At 40.2% G+C, this 20,205-nt stretch overlaps 1 protein-coding gene across 1 annotated transcript; it reads left to right on the top strand.

Annotated features, from left to right (window-relative positions):
* Nucleotides 1–733: 733 nt before the first annotated feature.
* CHST10 (carbohydrate sulfotransferase 10) lies at nt 734–17,868 on the top strand. Its single transcript, XM_072135846.1, has 6 exons — nt 734–930; nt 2,415–2,550; nt 5,178–5,269; nt 10,203–10,434; nt 13,313–13,418; nt 14,075–17,868. Exons 2-6 carry the CDS (start codon nt 2,451–2,453, stop codon nt 14,613–14,615), a joined length of 1,071 nt encoding a protein of 356 aa, XP_071991947.1. The 5' UTR covers nt 734–930; nt 2,415–2,450; the 3' UTR covers nt 14,616–17,868.
* Nucleotides 17,869–20,205: the final 2,337 nt, after the last annotated feature.

Genomic DNA, 20,205 nt, shown 5'->3' with positions numbered 1-20,205 from the left:
TTCAGCTTCCCACAGACATGCAGTCCCATCTAACATAGAGCACCTGTACCAATTTAGCTCCGCCTGGACATACAGTTCCATGTAACATTCATCACTTGTACCATTTCAGCTTCCCATAGACATGCAGTCCCATGTAACACACATCACCTGTACCAGTTTAGCTACCCCTAGACATCTAGTCCAGTGTAACATTCAGCACTTGTACCAGTTCAGCTAACTCTAGACATGCAGTCCCATGTAACATGCATCACCTATACCAGTTCAGCTCTGCTTAGACATTCAGTCCTATGTAACTTACAGCACTTGTACCAGTTCAGCTCCCCCTAGACATGCAGTCCCATGTAACATTCAGCACTTGTACCAGTTCAGCTAACTCTAGACATGCAGTCCCATGAAACATGGTACATCACTTATACCTGTTCAGCATCCCTGACCTTACTTCAGTCCTCACAACATCCAGTCCTGTCCTGCACACCCTCACTTCCATATACACACATATAGACATAAGTCCTGTCCTACACACCCTCACCTCCATATACATATACAAATAAAGACATAAGTCCTTTCCATCCTCTCTCTTCCACGTGTGATCAAACATTACAGCTTTTCTTTTGATTCCAGCTTTTCTTTTGATTCCAGCAATATGACAAGACTGTGTAGAAAGCCACACCCCTTGCCGGAGAGGCTCCGCCCTCTTCCTTGACATCATACCTAGCAGGAGCACTCCATTGTAAGCACGAGCCTGCTACTATGGACGAGTCACGTGATCCAGTGATGCAACGTCTGAGCCAGATCACATGACCCTGACGCCATCAATGGTCTGTATCACAGCAATCTAATATCTCCTGTGTGGTCTGTGATTGAGGGACCTCCCACCCGCTGCCTCACTGGGCACCTCAGCATGGTGCTAGGTGTGGGCACAGCTGTAAGGTAGGTGAGACCATTGCCTGCAGTACACTGCACTAGACAACATGCAGCTTCGGGTAAATCAGTGTCCGGTACCAGATCCCTAATGAACACCCTCCAAGCATATGGCTGCCTGGTACCCGATAGGGGATGAGGTGTGGATACAGATCTCTGGATGAATGTAGGATAAAGTATATGTTCCACAGCTGCCAGTCTCTCCTCTGAGAAAGCTGGGTGACATGTAGTAGCCGATGCACTATTCCCCCGCTGATGTTACTAGAAGATTGTCACATCCCTCTCATTGTAGTGAAGTGACCAAATGTGATTCTGGTTGCGGTGATACCTGGAGGGCCATAAAAGTAGTTATAGTAATGGTGATGCTGCACTGACATAAGTGATGGGGACCCCAGAAGATTCCCTGTCAGGGGCTCCTATTCGTGTGACTATGAGATACCCTCAGTAGAAGAGCTGTAGTAACATGCTAAGACCAGGTTCACCATGTTTTTTCTGCCCTCCCTTGTAAGGATACATCAAGAGCATTCCCAACATATGCTTATATGCTACATCCCATGGTTAGGGTCCTTACCCCTGAAAGCAGGTGAAGGAGCAAACATGGGAAGCAGACAGGGATTTACAGCTGAAGTCCAAGGTTTCTACATATTTGGGCAGTTACATCACTGAGGGCACCCTCACAGCATGTGTTCAGTGGAGGCAGAGGTTGGATGCTATACAGTGGCCCATGGACACTTTTAGGTGCATTTCTGACATATACACATACAATTTATTCAAAAAGCGAGGTGTGTGCATAGCCTTACCTAGTGATTAATGCAGGCTATCTTTGGTATATAAATGCTGTGGTAGAGCATCTAAATGCTTAACCTACCTTTTATGTTATATATATATATATATATATATATATATATATATATATTATGTATGGCACTGTCCTGATGCCGATTCAACCCGTTCCTGGAGATGACCTGGCATTGGGAAACGCAGGATGTCAGCTGTAATTTACTACTAACATCCTCGAGTAACACCCAAAGCTGGAGCGAGCTCCGATCATGAGTAATGAGTATTGACCTGTTAAATGGCTAAAGGGGTCCCCCTCTTTATTGTGTAAACATCACTAGGGGATCAAAATCTTTCATGAGCAAACCCATTTAGATGTACTCAAAATATAGTAGTCTGTACTAGTAGACTATTTAGAAGCTAAATGAAAGTCTAGCTAAACCCCTTTACCCTGATAATCTAAGCACATTGTCAGCACACAGCATCTTGTGTGACCATACCACAGAGGAATCAGGGAATATCTTCTCAGCTACAGCCAGATCGTACACTGAGCATATAATACAGTTATGGGACAAAGCCAGCAATACAGCTGAGTAAATATGAAAAGTAAGGGATTAAACATTATTTTTATCATGTTAGCATCACTAGGAGATCATGATTTGAAAACTTTCTTTCATGGACAAACCCCTTTAAAGTGGTGTTCCCATGTTTTGCAGGACACTGTAGTGGATTTATGGCTGGCACTTGAAATCATGCACCATCGTTGGCTGCTTCTACTTGCATGCTTCTGGGTTCTGTTCATGCTTCTAGTTGCAAGCAAGTTCATTGCTCTCACAATGAGAAGTCCCGAGGGTAAGTAGACTCCCCGTTGCCCCTTACTAAATTTTTTAAAAACCTTTTTCTTGTATGTAATAGAGGCTGTGCTTGGTATTACGGCTCAGAGAAGGTCAAACAAACTGAAGTGAACAGGACAGGGCACTGAGCTGAAATACCAGGTACAACTCTGTTCTTTGGGCCATGCTGGGTATTTCAGTTTATCACTGCTTTAACCCCTATAATGACATGTGAAGTACTAGTATGTCACAGTGTCGTTAAGGAGGTATGGAAAGGGCTGAGCCCTTATTTTTTTATTTATTTTTTTTTAATACAGACTGGGTGTTTGCTACTTACTGCAGTAAACATTCAGCGCTATGGGTGATGCCAGACATGGTGTTTTGACCGTTTTTGGTCCGTAAAAAACGCATGCGTTTCTTTAAAATGCATGCATTTTTGAAAACTCATTCGTTTTTGACGGGTTTTCCGAATTTGCGCAATAAAAAATGGACAAAAACTGATGCGTTTTCAAAAACCTAATGCGTTTTTTAAAAAACGGATGCATTTTTTAACGGAGTGCTTAAAAAATGGACCAAAAACGGTTTCAAAACACCATGTTTGGCATCACCCTATCACCTGTGATTGGTGCTGGCAAAGTTGGCAGATGCATTTAAATCTTGGCCATGCATGGGTGGCACCATCTTGGATCGGATCGTCACCCCATCTGTCTCCATGACAGCCTGGAGTCTCCAGAACTCAGGCTTGTAATTTCTAGAGCTCTGTGACAGTGCCGGTGGCACACTGTAGCAGTTTATCAGCAAAATCCCCATATTCTCCAATACAGCTATACTGCACTAGATGGTAGGAACTATCAGACTCCCTGTGAATATTGTTAAAAAAAAAATGTATAATAAATCAAAATTATACATGTTTGGTATCACTGCGACCCAAAACTCCAGATCTATCAAAAAAAACTGATTGCTGTTTTGCAACTCATCACGCCCCACAAAAAAAATACACAGCATCGTGTGAAAAAGTAACTCGCAGCAGAATATGGCGGAACGAAATTAGTTTTTTTTTTTTTAGTGTGAAAGGTTTACATTTTTTAAAATCTATGTAAATTTTATATTCCCATTAATGTAATGACCCAGAGAATAAAGGAAACGGTGTCATTTGGAGTAAAGGCTGTCCCCTACTTAAGCACACCCAACTTACAGACAACCCCTAGTTACAAACAGACCTCTGGATGTTGGTAACTTACTGTACTAAAACCTCTATGTGGTTTGTGTACAGATAAACTGTGGGAGTTCTTGGTCCTGGACACATACCTATCTGTTATCAATAATGATCTTTATTTAGCACCAACATATTATTTAGCACTTTGCAAATTGTGTTGATGAATTAAAAAATATGATATTAAAAAAAACCCTTTCACTTACGAATACTGTAGCTGTCAACTCTGTCTAGGGTGTATGGAAACACATGGCACTCAGAAATAGGTGAAATGCCAGGTAAAGGTTATCCACCGTAATTTAAAGTGTGACTGTCATTTGAGATAATTTTTAATACTATGTAGGGGAAGGAGTGTTCTAAAACGTTTTTCACATATATAATTCTGCTTAGTTTGTCAAGAAATAGGCTGTAAATTTCCCTCAGTAACACTGGGCTTCTCCATAGTGGAGGCTTATCCATCTAACAGGAAGAAGATGGGGCTCTCTCTCCCTTCCTGTTTATGTACACTGCTCTGAGCAGCAAGTCTTAACCTTTTCTGCTTTCTCCCTGGCTGTAGTATGCTATGAACATTTATTCTCAAACATCACACTGAAAGTGAAGGGGTTAATCCTCACTGCCAGATCCATGTAAAGAAAACCTGGTAGATTAGATGTTGGCTCTTAGTCAGCCCCCATAGACACACACTGTACAGACTGGAATATGGATATCTACAAGACGGAGCTTTGGAGCCTGATTTTTTTTTTTTTTTCACAAACTAAGAAGAATTTCTTGAAGAATTATATTAGAAAAATGTTCAACCACCCACAAACACTCATACATACATCCATACACTCATACATACAAACACTCATACATACATCCATACACTCATACATACATCCATACACTCATACATACATCCATACACTCATACATACATCCATACACTCATACATACATCCATACACTCATACATACATCCATACACTCATACATACATCCATACACTCATACATACATCCATACACTCATACATACATACACTCATACATACATCCATACACTCATACATACATCCATACATCATTAAAAATGATCTCAAATGCCGGTTACCATTTCTGTTACTTTAGAACGAAAATCCAGTGTTTCCAATATAGTCCTAACTGTGTCCTGTCCTTATTCTCCATTCCAGAGCAGGGTAACATGGATACTAGAGCAGGTGTGAATGAAGCTTGGCTTTCTGTTTTATTGCTCTTCAGTAATAACATTGGATCTAGTGTTTTTTCCTCACACATTTTCCTCCTCACTTATTAGATGCAATCTTACTTCTAGGGATAGCTATTGCACCTCAATAACAGCCTTTACTAAAGTGTTTTTCTGAGGAAAGACATTCGCAGAGTGTTTTCTTTTAACATTTGCTTTGTTTTTTTCTCCATTTTGTATGTAAAAACAAGGGTATGGAATAAGGCAGGGATCGTTGACCGTCTTACCTGAACTGGAGAAAATGACTGTGACTGAAGCAAGAAAATTCCAAATGGATGGCCAGGTGTGTACAGTAAAGGGTAATTTTACTTCTTTAACTTTGTTCTAAAGATTAGAGCAGATTTAATAAGCAGACATTAGTGTAGCTTCCTTCTGTTAGAGATCCTGCCATTCAAATTAACCCACTCAAAATAAATACTTAATTAAAAAAAAACTTTCTTATCATTAAAAAGCATCGTCCTTATCCCTAATTAGTTCATTTTCAAGGCTGGAAAAAAATCAGTTTGTAAACTTATATGCAACTCACCTGATGTAAGTCCAATGATAGTAATGGGGTTCTGCATATGCAGATATATCACTGTACTGCCTTGGCACTCTGTTCCTCATGACAGGTCTCACTGCTAGGACATGCTGCTGTATGGGACTAGTACTTGAGGACCGTCTGCCAATATTCAACTCTAGACATGTAAAGCTCTATTTACTCATAGGAAATATTGTCAATTTTTTTACATTGTGCCTTGTTACATCATTCAGTACTTCATGTCATGTGGCTAGTTGCAAGTACCCCTGACCTGGCATAGTTTTGATTAAAAAAAAAAAGGCAAACACTAAACAGTGAATGTTTGCAGGTTTTTACAAAGTACACAGGAATGCAACTAGCATTCACATGATGTGGAGGATAATAGTTGCTATTTTTTGCATTGTGCTAGAATTTGCGATTATTGCAGTGCTTCTACACCAGAAAACTGCTATAGAAGCACTGCTAAATCTCCCTCATGTGGTACACTTTACCAATTTAAAGACCTTAGATTACATCAATCTGGTCAAATACCTTGAAGTTCTCAATGATAAGGAGGCGTAGGGCATGGGGAAGAGTTGATGGCCGAGCAGGACCAGCCCTCTCAGACGCCAAGTAATCTAAAATAAAGTCGATTTTATGGGGATTTGAGGGAAACCATTTTAGCTAAAAGGAGGGTGGCATTTAGTTAATAGGGCTCTATGGGAAACTGTCACTAGCTCTGAGGTCCCTGAGGCACACACTATATACCATTGGTGGCAAACCTTTTATAGAGCAAGTGCCTAAACTACAACAAAAACCCACCTACCACATCTTCTTACTCCTTCTGCAGTCCCGAAAGCCAAGGATGTGTTGCATTAAAATAGTACTTTGTGGCCTATTGTGGCCCGGGACTGCAGGAGGAGGCCATGTGTCCTGTCTTATGAACTCTATGCTGAGGATGCCCTCAGAGAGGGATTTGAGTGCCACCTCTGGCACCGGCGCCATAGGTTCGATGCCACTGCTATATACTATACAAATATATATGGACACTGTGCAATTTTGGTGTATTCACCATATTTCACAAGTCCATTTAATATTAATGTGTTTTTGTAATGGTATTGCATAATGGTGCATACATCCTGAAGAGTACGCTGAATAGACTGTGTTTACGCTAATGTTATTACATGACAGAGTCATAGAATTGTGACTATTTTACGTAACGCGTTAAGAGGGGAGGGTATATACAACATAGGGTCCTTAGGTTTGTTCTTACATTTTTTTTACACCCCAGTGACAATTTTAGTTTCAACATTTTTTGCTGTAAATTGGACCAAGGATCATCAATAAAGCTTCTTTAGACACTTTACAGCTGATCATTGCAGCCTGGGACTGTAGTAAAGCATCTAGGGAGCTTCACCAGAGGTCACAGGGGGCAGAGGGGTCCATCTTTAACTAGGGGTCGTCTGTAAGTCAGGTGTTCTTAAGTAGGGGACCACCTGTATACTACTCTGAGCTTGTACTGTGCATGCCTGAACTAGCATCCACTTCCCCGAAACATCAGTCTTGTGCCTCGCTCACCTGGGACTTTGGACTTTGTGCAATAAGATTGCTTGTATATAAGTTGGTTAATGTAAAAAAGAAAACGATAAAAGGAATGTTTGCAAAGTGTGCATATGTATAAAAGAAATGTCATGGAGTGGAAGATCGAGGATTCTTCTTTAGCACACAAATAGTTCTCATTGGTAATGGAAGTACAGCAACATTATGTTTGCAGGCACTTCACATACAACATTGTCACAGTACAGCACTGCTGTTTTGCATGGAAGAAGGAACACCATGCATCATATACCACTACATAAGTCCTGTCCTCTGCTCTGTGGTAGGTCCATGAAAGCTGTCCATACCACACTGTTGTGCTGCCAGCCTTAGATGGAGATGACCTACTCTCTTCTGACTGTTAAATACTGGAGCTTATTCCCTTGTTTTTGCCACATATGGCTGGTACTATTTGAACAGTTTAAAAACCTGTGGCTATAATAAGAGGTCAGCGCTCAAGCAAATCTTCTGAGGCTCAGCAATATGTTGTTTGCTTCATATCTGTGGCTTTTTTCCCCTCAATAAGATCAGACTTAATCTTATATCTTATGACAGATGGTTCGCCTCGGCATCTGAGACATGACTGTAAACATTTACAAACATGAGAATAATGTGTGTTTCTATGTTTAGTTTTTTTTTTTTAAATAAATATATTATTTTGTAATATTAAAATATATAAAACATAAGGCATGCTTTTCTTTGCTTGCTGCTCTCTTAATGGTTGGTCTGGCTCCCTGCACCTATCTGATTTTTACCACCCTGTAAACATAGTGCTGGTAGCTACAATTTGCCATAGCTCCAAATACGAGGTGACAGAGTACACTTTTACTGGCTCTATGTCACCATGCTTATGAGATGGAAAACAGGTGATGGGGAATAAGGTCACCCCCATCCCCTTCAATGCACTGATGTCCTAACCAGAGGATTCCGGCTCCTGGAAGCTGTTTGTTTTCAGAGGGGGCAACAGAGATGGAAGCCTAGAGAACAACGGGGAAACTAAGAGATAAGAGTGTAGAGAAAAGGTTGGCATAAAAATATTAGTGGGAGCAACAGTGGGATATGAAGAGAGATTAGAAGATGCAACAGAGAGATGGGGTATACATAGGAAAATTGGGATTTTATTTAAAACAAAATCGCCCAGTCCCAGCCATAGCTGTTTTTGTTATATTTTTTTAATGAGGTGGTAGTCTGGTACCATATAAATTTTTCATATTTATTACCTACCCATAGGAAATTGTGATACCTGATCTAAGCACAGACTGCCAGTCTGTCCAAAATTCTCCTTCCACTAAATAGCGGCTTCACTGCTACATTGCTTAATCTGGTTAGATCTGGATAATTGGAAACGTTTTAGGCTATTTTTCTTGTTACTGAAACCATTAACCAGATTTTTCAGTGTGGCAGTGTGTATTCTCCTGCCACAGTGTATTTCCCAGCCCTTCTCCATACAGGAAAGGTGACTGGTGTAATATACAGCAGACACCTGCTGTGAGCTGCTGCAGTCAGTCCTAACCACAGCAGCTGTGCACGGACCCAACCATCCTAGTGCTGATGATCACTGTGGGTAGGGTGTTATAGAGAAACAAGATACAGGCGGTCCCCTACTTAAGAACACCTGACTTACATACGACCCCTAGTTACAAACGGACCTCTGGATATTGGTAATATATTGTGCTTTAGTCCTAGGCTACAATGATCAGCTGTAACAGTTATCAAATGTGTCTATAATGAAGCTTTAGTGTTATTCCTGATTCTTATGACAACCCAACATTTTTAAAATCCAATTGTCACAGAGATCAAAAAAGTTCTGGCTGGGTTTACAATGATAAAATATACAGTTCCGACTTACATACAAATTCAACTTAAGAACAAACCTACAGTAGTAGTGGTGTATATTGAATGAGTGACCAAGCCCCTTAGGCCAAAAAATGAAACAAAATAATACATTCAGATTGTTCCCGTTTCCCAAAAACGTATATGGAGTATCCCTGCGTCCAAACATGGCGAATCAAAATATAAATATTATTATTCCATTCCAAAAGAGCTGAATTGCCACCATTTCGCCACCTCTGAAAATGTTAATAAATTGCTCAAAAGTTTTTACAGGTCTCAAAAAAAAAAAAAACAATGAAAACTTCAGCTGCTCCCGCAAAAAAGACACTCTAACCATCTCCATATATTAAAGTATGTAAAAGTTAAGAGTTTCAGAATATAGCGACATGGAAACAAAAACAAAAGTATATACATTTTGTGTCTCTTTGATCATAATGGCCCAAAGAGGATGTGTCCTTTGGACTTCAGGGTGTAAACCATAAAAACAAAGAAATGGGTTCAACTCGTCTTTTTCCAAATTTCTTGCATTTGGACTATTTAGCAGTTTCCAGGTACATTGCATGGAATATTAAAGGGAACCTACCAACACGATTAGAACAGGTGGTAGGTGCATGTATGGGATTTCAAAAAGATAGCCGGGACGTGAGGATTAGCTTTTAAAAAGGGCTATCCTCACGTCCCATACATGCACCTACCACCCGTTCTACCTTTTATAGGTAGAATCATGGTGGTAGGTTCCCTTTTAAAGAGTGCCACTTCGAAGTACAACTTGTCGCACTGAAAAGAAAACCCCCATACTTCTGTTTCCCAGCCATTTTTTAAGTGAAGCAGCATATTGGTGGAGGACCTATTGAGGGTGCGTTCAAACGTTCGGATTTTCAGCTGCAGTGTAATGGGTAAGGACTTGTAATTAAGAAGTGCTGTTCCTCCTTCTCTTTTTTTCACTCCACTCCTTGTTTGGACATCAAAAATTGCATCTGAAAACCTGAACGTTTGAACGCAGCGTTATGTAAATAGGAACCAATCTGCAGTTCACTTGCGGCTATTATATTGTGCAGGAGGCAGCCGGAACAACTGATCCACTGAGGGGTGGACCAGAAAACCTGTTGCAAAAGCAGGTCTTGATGCGTGCCATTCTGCGTGCCCTCACCCCAAGACATGGTTATCACAACATGTCTAGCATCAGAGCCTTGTAATTGTGGTTCCTGTAGAGGACAGAATGTAATGCTATGTTGCTAATTCATTTCAACATGTTAATGTTTTTAAAATCTTGTCTTCTTTATTCAAGCCAACAGCAGACACGTTGAAAAATATGACCTTCATCGATGTCATCCAAAAGGAACGACAGGAACTACTGAGAAGTATATGCGGGAATGGATCACAGGGGAACCGCTCACATTCTGCCATCTCCAAGTTTGTGTTGGATCGCATCTTTGTCTCTGACAAGCACAAGATATTGTTTTGTCAGACGCCTAAAGTGGGAAATACCCAGTGGAAAAAAGTTCTTATTGTCTTAAACGGTAATTTATGCACATTATTATGCGTTCATCTAAAACCAGCTATTCAGAAATGGGAGGATCCACTAAATATTCACTTTTTGGAGGCTTTATTTTGTTACGGACAGTAATTGTTTTGGTTGTATGCGGATTCCTTCTACCCACACAGGATTCATCTGTCCTCTTTACAAATTTGTAGCTTGTTTTGCCTGTTTTTCCACTGGTTTGTAGCATAAATTGTACTACACACATTTATTTGCAAAAGGAATTTGGGCCAAAGTGTGTGACTATATGACTGCACTTCACTAAAGCAATATTTTTGAGCCATATTATCACTAGTGTCCTATTAGAATCTGCATAATATTTGATAACTGGGATTTTCCTTTTTAACCCCTTTACGATCAGGCCCTTTTCAGTTTTTATTCTTCACTCCCCACCTTTTAAAAAATCTATAACTTTTTTTTTATTTTTCCATGTAAAAAGTTGTGTGAGGGCTTGTTTCTGCGTAATAATTTGCACTTCATAGTGACAGTAATTAATATTCCATGCCGTGTACTGGAAAGTGGGAAAAAAATTTCCCACTATGCACCCCAAGTGACATGTGTACTTGGGTTGGTAAGATCAAGAGGATACCAAAGGTATAGAAGTTTTATAATGTTTTCATACATTTACAAAAATTATAACCTGCTGAACAAAAAAATATATAATTCATTTTACCACTTTCTTTCGCTAAAAACTTTTTCATACTTCGGTGTACGGAGCTGTGTATGGTGTTATTTTTTGCAACTTAAGATGACGTTTTCAATGCTACCATTTTGAGGACTGTAAAGCCTTTTGATCACTTTTTATTAAAAAAATTCTATATTTTGCAAAATGGCAAAAAAGTGGAATTTTCGACTTTGGGTTTTATTTTCTGTTGCAGGGTTAAATGCAGGGAATAACTATATTTAGATAGATCGGACATTAAGGGGTGTGCTGATACCTAACATGTTTAAGATTTTTACAGTTTATTTATCAGTTCTACCGTGTTTCCCCGATAGTAAGACGTAGTGGGTGTTTTAGATGGGGGGTCGGCTAATGTAAGTACGAAAGTAAGACATAGTTGGAGCGGATGGAGCCGGGAGCTGCAGCCTCTTCATTTCACTGCTGTAGCATCCGGCCCGATAGAAGATTATGTGACCGGAGCTCAGCTACTCCGTGCAGGCTCCGGTCACATGAGGAGAGAGGAGACAGGGCTGCACAGTGTGGACTCTGCAGCATGGAGCCGAGGGAGAAGCTTCCTGCTCTGTGCTGCCTCTGTGTTACTGGAGCAGCGCCTCACCTCCTGTGTAGCTGCTAAACTCTGCTGCATCAGTTGGAACAGGAGGGGGGAGAAGGAAAGCGCATGTGATGCCGGGATCAGCCTATACTCCGCTCTGCAGTCAGTGCCCATCAGAAACACTGAAAAGTATGTATGTTTATGTGTAATGTGTGATGTCTGATCTATATGTGAACATTGTGTGCATATTTACATGCATAATGTATGAATGTAGGGTGTGTCAGTGTGTTTGCTTGCACAGTACTATGGTTTGTGTTAAAACACCCATCCCCCCCTGCACTGTATAACCACCCCCTCACTGTATAACCACCCCCTACACTGTATAATGCCCCTACTAACACTGCATAATGCACCTACTCTGTATAACCCACCCTGTATAATGCCCCTACTCACACTGTATAACCACCCCCCACACTGTATAATTCTTGGCACTAGCTTTTATAAAACTGTTTTGTGGTGAATACCATACTGTTCAGGATGTTAAAATGTTATGGTTAAAACAAAAATCGACATTCTTTTTCCAATATAAGACATACCCCGAAAGTAAGTGGGACTTTTGGGGGTAAAAAGAATGTATGACACTGTCTTACTTTCGGGAAAACACGGTAGGTAAAGAGGGGTGATTTGAATTTCTATTTGTTTTTCCTTTTTTGTTAACTTTTTTTTTTAATTTCTTTACTATTTTTAGACCCTCTAGGGTACTTTGAGCCTACCATGGACTGCCATACTACAGTCCATGGGAATTTTACTACTCCTTTTTTACAATGTGCCTGCGGCACATTGTAACAAATGCCCAGAAATCATACAACCTCGGGTCTTACAAAGCCAAGATGGCGGCACCCATGTGCCACCAACTTGTTAACACTGGGTGTGTGCTGCAAATACTCATGGGGTATGGAGAGGGCTCAGCCCGTGAGCGTTGTTTAGGGGTTAAAGCTAAATAATACATCCTGAAAGGCAAATATTTATCCCCTTCACAACTGCCATATGGCTATGTACCCCGATGGCACTTATATACTAGTCATAATGCTGGACATATTCAAACGGCTATTTCTCTTAAACTATGGCATTTAGAAACACACTTTTTGCCTTAAAGAGTAGAATCTCCCCTTTGATATCATATAAGTTATAGGTGACACAAAAACGGAGATATTCACTGTTAAAGTTGCTGGGGAAAAAAAAATTTGAAATGCAATTTTAAATTTACTTAGAAACACGATCCTGATATGATATTGAAGGGGAGAGTCACCTCTGTAATAGAACAGAAGTGTGTTTATGGGCTCAAGAGATCTAACCATCCCCTAAAGGGAGAAGGAGCTGCAGAAGGCACTTTGAAAAAGTACATGCACCCTCTGCATCTGTCTCTGAACCTGTCAAAGGGTGAGGTATTTACACTGTTCATATAAAGAACATATTTTAGTAAAAGTTTATACAATTTTACATTTTTATTTATTTGTCTGCTAATTCTATAAACAAATGTCATGAAACAGGGTAAAATATTTCTAATGTAATACATCTTTATAAAACATTCATATTTTGTAATGGATATGAATCATATTCACTTTTATTTTTTATTGTTTGCAGGGGCATTTTCATCGATTGAGGATATCCCAGAAAATGTGGTACATGACCATGACAAGAATGGTCTTCCTAGGCTATCCTCATATAGTATGGCAGATGTGCGGGAAAGGTACGGTTCCACGCAACCATACTACATATTAGAGTTTTCCCTGGTTACAAATTTTGATAACTTAGCCATATTATAGCTCCACAATAACTGATTGGTGTGAGTCCAACACCCAGTTCCCCCAGTTCAGTTGTTCTCAGAAGCTGATATACAGGATGAATGGAACAGGAAGCAAATTACACGTTTCTGTATCGAGGGGCGCTGGCGGACGTTTCTGTATCGAGGGGCGCTGGCGGACGTTTCTGTATCGAGGGGCGCTGGCGGACGTTTCTGTATCGAGGGGCGCTGGCGGACGTTTCTGTATCGAGGGGCGCTGGCGGACGTTTCTGTATCGAGGGGCGCTGGCGGACATTGTATTGAAGACTAGTTGCTGCACTTTTCATCCTATTCTTATATTTGAGTCAATAAGGTTTTTTTGTGGCAAAAATGGGTACCTCGGCTTATACATGGAGTAGATATGGTATTTGATTCCCACCAATATGATATTAAGGATATGTTGTTAATATTTCTAGCCTAAAAACCCATTTAAGTTCTATAGGAGAGTTGTCACTGGACAGCGCCCAGATTTATTCTAGTATTATAAATGAACTATTACATTAGTTATTTTGCATACAAAATAAAGTATAACTTGTAACATTTTCTTGTTTCATTTTCTGTAGGCTGAATTCGTATTTCAAGTTTCTTATTGTCAGAGATCCCTTTGAGAGACTTATTTCTGCGTATAAAGATAAGTTTGTACACAATCCCCGCTTTGAGCCATGGTACAAGCACAACATTGCTCCTGTTATTATTCGCAAGTATAGGAAAGATCGCTCTGAAATCCGGGGTGGTCTACAGTTTCAAGACTTTGTACGATACCTGGGTGATCCAAACCACAGGTTTATGGATCTCCAGTTTGGGGACCATATAATCCATTGGGTGACTTATGTGGAACTTTGTGCCCCTTGTGAAATAAATTACAATGTCATTGGGCATCATGAGACTCTGGAGGAAGATGCTCCGTACATCTTAAGGGAGGCGGGCATAGAAAAATTAGTGTCTTATCCTGCAATACCACCAGGAATCACAAAGTACAACCAATCTAAAGTGGAATATTATTTCTCCAAAGTATCCAAGAGGGACATCAAGCGTCTTTATGACAGATTTGAAGGAGACTTCAAGCTTTTTGGATATAAAGAGCCTACATTTCTATTCCATTAGTATGGAACTGGATGGAGTGGATTCATCGTGCACTGCGCTGTATGTTTGCAGCAGAAACACTACTGAAGCTTTTATTTGTCAGTCTCATATGGACTAGGTACAGTTGGTGGGCCTTTTTTTCTGACCCATTTTGCACTTAACCCACTTATACTGTATCTTATGCACTGCTGTATTATAATATGTGAGGTGGGTACCCTGAAACTAATCATGGGAAAGGTTGAAAATCCAATGTGAATACATTTCATTGTTTACAGCTTAAACGTATTAGCAATATACACTGTAGAACATGTCCACAGTGCTTTGAAGTGTTGCAATATTTAATTTTTTCAGTTTTTGTTTCTCAGTTGAAGGTTTTTATTTTTTATTTCCGTGCAATGTGCCACTAATACATGGATATGAGGAAGTAAGATGCACTTTCATTTGACTTATGTTTGTCCAGTTTTTTTGTCAATGGACTGTCGATTACTGTACTACAAATGGCCTATTAGGATAGTAACCGTAGACATGAACATTGTTTCCACTTCAGTCTGTATTGCAGGAAGCAAACTTTAATGTTGTTATGATGGCCATGGTATGGTTTACTGCTTAAACTTGCAATAGGAAAAGCTTTCATAATCTTAAAGGGGTTCTGTTTATTTAAAAGGGTTGTCCATTTTTATTGTAGCAAGTTAGGCCCTAACCACAAGTAGGGCCAAACTTGCTGATCGCTGGGGGTTGCAGTGATCCACAAGGATGTACCCCCGTTGCACCATGAGATGACCAGAGCATCCCCGTTCATCTCTGTAGAGCTGACAGCGATTGCCGAGAACTGCACTCGTTATCTTTGTCAGCTCCATAGAGATAAACAGGGCAGCCCAATCATGCGTGACCTCCTGCTCTGGTCATCTCGGGTGTAACGGGGATACATCGGACCTCCGTTCTCTTGAGCCGTGGGGATCCCATCACTATGACCCCTACTGATCAGCAAGTTAAGCCCTATCATGTGGATAGAGTGTAACTTGCTACGATGGGACAGCCCCTTTTAGGAAATAAAAATTAAAAATGACACAAATTCGTTAAAGGAATATTGCACGAAAATATGAACTTTGAATGTATAGTGGGTTGTGAGAATATTCTTTTATAAAAGGTGTCCACCATGGTTTGTGCTGGTATTGCAGCTCAGATGTCTAAAGATGAACGGAGCTTCATTGCAATACCAAGCACCACCTATGGTCAGGAGAGGAGCTTTTTTTGAAAGAAAGCAGCCATGTTTTTTAACCTCCAACCAACTACTTCAAATGTTACATTCACAAAATTAAAGGACATTTACCACCAGGATGAAAGGCTGTATGCAAATGAACCTGAGTGGCTCTAGCCTCCATTAACACCTATGGAGCCTGGAGCCCATCAGACTCATTTGCATACAGTCCTTCATCCTGGTGGTAGATGCCCTTTAAATGTATTTTATGTGATAGAGCAACACAAAGTATCAAGTATTTTTGAAGTGCAAAGAAAATGATATGTGCTTTGCAAATTTAAAAACGTGTGATGTGCATCCCACCCCCGAGGACTACCATGGAAAGATTCTTTCATGTGAACTGTTGATGCCTGCAGATCCTCCAGAGTGCCCCTGGACCTCGGGTTGTTTCTGCTGTTTGTTATGGTTGACGGCCATGTTTTGGTAAGTCAGCAGTTGTGCCACACTCCTTACACATTGCCTTTAGAAGTCATCCAGTTAGTAAATTAGAAGTGGGGAATTTACAAAGACCTTTGCGTAACATACTAGCAGGCTCCCACCTGGCATACAATCCGCTATAACGCTATAGTAAATATAGGAATTGTGCTCTTTTACATGCTTTGTATGCCACACTTCACTTAGATTGTTATTCAACAAAAATGTGGAATGTGGCATTTTCTTTACACTTTACAAATGTTTGATTTTTTATTTTTGGTTGATTTTACAAATAAAATATTGAGTTTGTCTAGTTTTAAGTTAAATTTAAAAATTAGGAAAAATTGTATGAAATGTTTGAAACTCACTGAAAAAATTATGTTATAAAACACTAAATCCACTACTATGATATGTCTTCACATGGAGAACAGTGAGAAAAGCAGACAAATAGTCACATCTGTACTGCACATGGCTGCTACGATGGGAATCTCCCATCAAAATCAAGCATGCTAATCAAGGGACAATTTCTCATGGATTCAGACACTGTGACTGGTAATCGTCTTATATTTGTTATCCATCACCTCCTTCCTTTTAAAATCAATGTTTGAATTATGATAATGAGTCTGTGCTGCTATCCTAGCCCATCTCTGGCTTTACAGGCGGTTACACTGTCCCACCCCAGGCTGCTTCCTCAGCTCTTGAAATTGGCACATTCTTCAAGAGGGAGGGTGTGACAATGTAACAGCTTGTAAAGCAAGATCGTCCCCTTCATCTGCATAATTGTAAAAGTTGATTTTAGAAGGAAGGAGGCCATGGATAACAAATATTAGAAGTTTACAGTACTACAGTCCCTGCTTTATTATGCTTGATTTAGATTTCCTTTAAGGGAGCCATAGGACACACTTTCAGGTTTTAATAATGTCTCTACAGATACACCTGAGAGAGAGAGCGAGAGAGAGAGCGGTCTTTCTGCTGGAAAGCAAGCTAAGGGTTCTAAGAAATGTATGGCACAGGAGACTGTATATGGACAGGGACACACACAGTGGGAATGCAGTGATTCAGAGTAAATGGCAATTTACAATATCTCATCCACACAGTGTAGATTTCATCTTCTGTTATGCAAAGAGCTAAATCTGCAGCATTTTTTTCAATGAAATATCCTACAAAAACTTTCACCATTTCAGTTCTGTTTTTTCCTTTACCCTTCTGGCCTCAGATGAACATATTTAACCATGTTCTGGCCATATTTCACTGAAGGAGCAGGACTTCAGGACTACTGTTTCATACTTATATTTTCAGTATTGACCCCTGTGGCTCTCCCTAGTGTCTTACTATGCAGCCACGTGAGCAGTACATGGGCAGAACAAATGAATGTAAGTAAGAATAATATTTATTATATTAAATGGTGAGACAGTAAGAAAAAGAGAAAGTCGCAGTAATGGAGGAATGTAACTTTACTTACTGATCACCCCCAGCACACGTACACACACTTCAATTCACTGCATAACATTACACAAGGACATAATGATAAACTGAGATTTTAAATAACTAGTTTTATGTTTGATGTAAATAAAATGTTAAGTAAAAGAATTCCCCATTGTGCGTGGCTGTGTCTTATTGACTCTACATAGATCCTCATGGAGGAGATCTTTTTTTTTTTTAAAGGCTACTAAAGCATTTTCTGTCTGTTTGTGCCATCTAGTGGATAAGCTTGGCATTTTCCATGTTTTGTCACTGAGAGGTATCTAGTTTTCATTTCTAATATTTTATTTCAAAATGAACTGTAAATAATAGCAGTCATATTGTCTGTGCAGGGTGGCTCAGTGCTTGTGAAGCACAATACAAATATATATTTTAGCCAGAACTTAAAGGGAACCTGTCAGTCACATCTGCCCCACAAAGCTAAACGTCCTACCTAACTTACTGTAGTGAGTTGCTCTACATGGTGATATCAGTTGTTCCTGTGAATTCTAAAATTAACTCCCTCCCTCACTCTGCATTGTAATCCTATTAACTGAGTCAGCCCAGTGTTTCTGAGCTGAATGCTGAATCTGGCTGAATATGGAAAAGGCAAGCATAAACCTGCATAGCTCAGCTACTAGCCCCCTTTAATGAAATGGCCACTGCAGTGGCTCCCTTTAATGAAATGGCCACTGCAGAGCCTCCCTTTAATGAAATGGCCATTGCAGAGACCCCCTTAGCCCTTTAAGGACGCAGCCTGTTTGTATGTTAAGGCTCAGTCCTTTTTTTTAAATCTGACAAGTGTCTCTTCCTGTGGTAATAATCTTTCAACGCTTTAAGATTGTTTTCTCGTGGACATTGTAGTTTATGTTAGCAGTATCATTTCGGTGACCAGTTTCTTTTTTGGGGGCAAAAATGCAATAATTTAGGAACATTTTTTGAAAAATTACAATTTTCAAAGTTTAAAATGTTCAACTTTTTGGACAAAAAGGCAAACCACAATTTTTTTTTTTTGTAGAAACCTTTTGCCAATGGTCTTCTTTTTATTTCCATAATTTGTTTTACGTTTCCGGATGTGAGAAGGTTTCATGTTTTAGGGTAGGGTAATACCCCATAGGCGGCAATGATTTGTAGGATGGAGACACAGCAGAGCTCAGGAGGAAAGGAGCAAAATTTAGGTTTGGAGCTCCGTGTTGGGGGTGCCCCCGAGGTACCAGTACAATAGAAACCCCATTTTTGAAAGGGCACCCCTCAAAGAATGTATGTAGGGTTGTATGAACATTTTAACCTCTAAGATGCTGGCTCCAATGTAATACAAAGTGAGAAGTGCAGAGTAAAATTGTATTGCAATTTATCAAATGTGCCATTGTAGTGACAAAAGTATTTTGCCCAACTCATGCCACTGGGGAAAAACACATAAAAATTATTCTACGTGTTACCCGGTTTAGAGCAATACCCCATAGGTGGCAATAATCTGCAGGATGGCGACACGGCAGGGCACAAAAGAGAATAACTTGCATTTGGATCACAGGCATTGTACAATTTTTTTTTATTTGTGGCATCATGATGTATTTGTAGATGCCAATAGTGACCAGAACAGTAGAAACCCCTAAGAACTGACCCTATTTTGGAAACTACACCCCTCCATGAATTAATCTAGGGGAGTAATTAGAATTTTAACCCCACAGGTGGACTCCCAAAAATGCATAATGGATAGTTCATAGGAAAAAATATCCATTATGTCATCTTGTGCCCAGCTGCTGCCACTGGAGACAAACACCCCAAAAATTATGATGCCCGTTTTCTCAGGTACAGCAAAAATTGTCCAGGTAGAGGTGGTAGCCCTGGTCCAGCAGTGGGTGCGCCAAATCCCACACTATCTTCCCTGTATCACACAGGAGGGGGGGGGGGGGGCATTGTGGGGAAACTATAGTGGAGTCCTTCCCTTCATATATCCTGAACTTGTAGGTATACCCTGATTTACTTTCGCACACCTTATACATCTTCACGCCATACCTTGACCTCTTATTGGGCAGGTACTGACGGAATTGAAGTCTCCCTTTAAATTGTACCAGGGACTCGTCTATGCTCACATGTTTGGTGGAGGTATCTGCCTGAACAAACTTGGCACTAAAATGATCTAATATGGACCTGACCTTAAATAAAAGATCATAACTGGGGTCTTCTCTGGGTGGGCACTGTGTGTTGTCGGTGTAGTGCATAAACTTATGGATGGCTTCAAAGTGAATCCTACTCATGGCCATGTGGAACATCGGGGTGTGGTACAGTATGTCTGTGCTCCAGTAGTCCCTGATTGATGGCTTTTTTACAATCCCCATAAGAAGTATTATGCCCCAATACTTCTCCCTCTCTGCTGCAGTGACAGGGGTCCACCTGTAGGGCTGTGCATAAAATGAAGTGGGGTTTTGCGCAATATGCTGTGCAGTGTAGAGATTGGTCTGGACTACAATTAAATTC

Source organism: Engystomops pustulosus, chromosome 2 (assembly GCF_040894005.1).
Source record: "Engystomops pustulosus chromosome 2, aEngPut4.maternal, whole genome shotgun sequence".
NCBI lineage: Eukaryota > Metazoa > Chordata > Amphibia > Anura > Leptodactylidae > Engystomops > Engystomops pustulosus.
This window is presented reverse-complemented; position numbering and strand designations above follow the sequence as displayed.

Bases quoted from the DNA above. Each gene is read 5' to 3' on its own strand.
- CHST10 (XM_072135846.1), top strand. From the start codon at position 2,451: ATGCACCATCGTTGGCTGCTTCTACTTGCATGCTTCTGGGTTCTGTTC. The intron at 5,270-10,202 runs GTGTGTACAGTA...TCTTTATTCAAG, and splicing joins AATTCCAAATGGATGGCCAG to CCAACAGCAGACACGTTGAA. The intron at 10,435-13,312 runs GTAATTTATGCA...TATTGTTTGCAG, and splicing joins AGTTCTTATTGTCTTAAACG to GGGCATTTTCATCGATTGAG.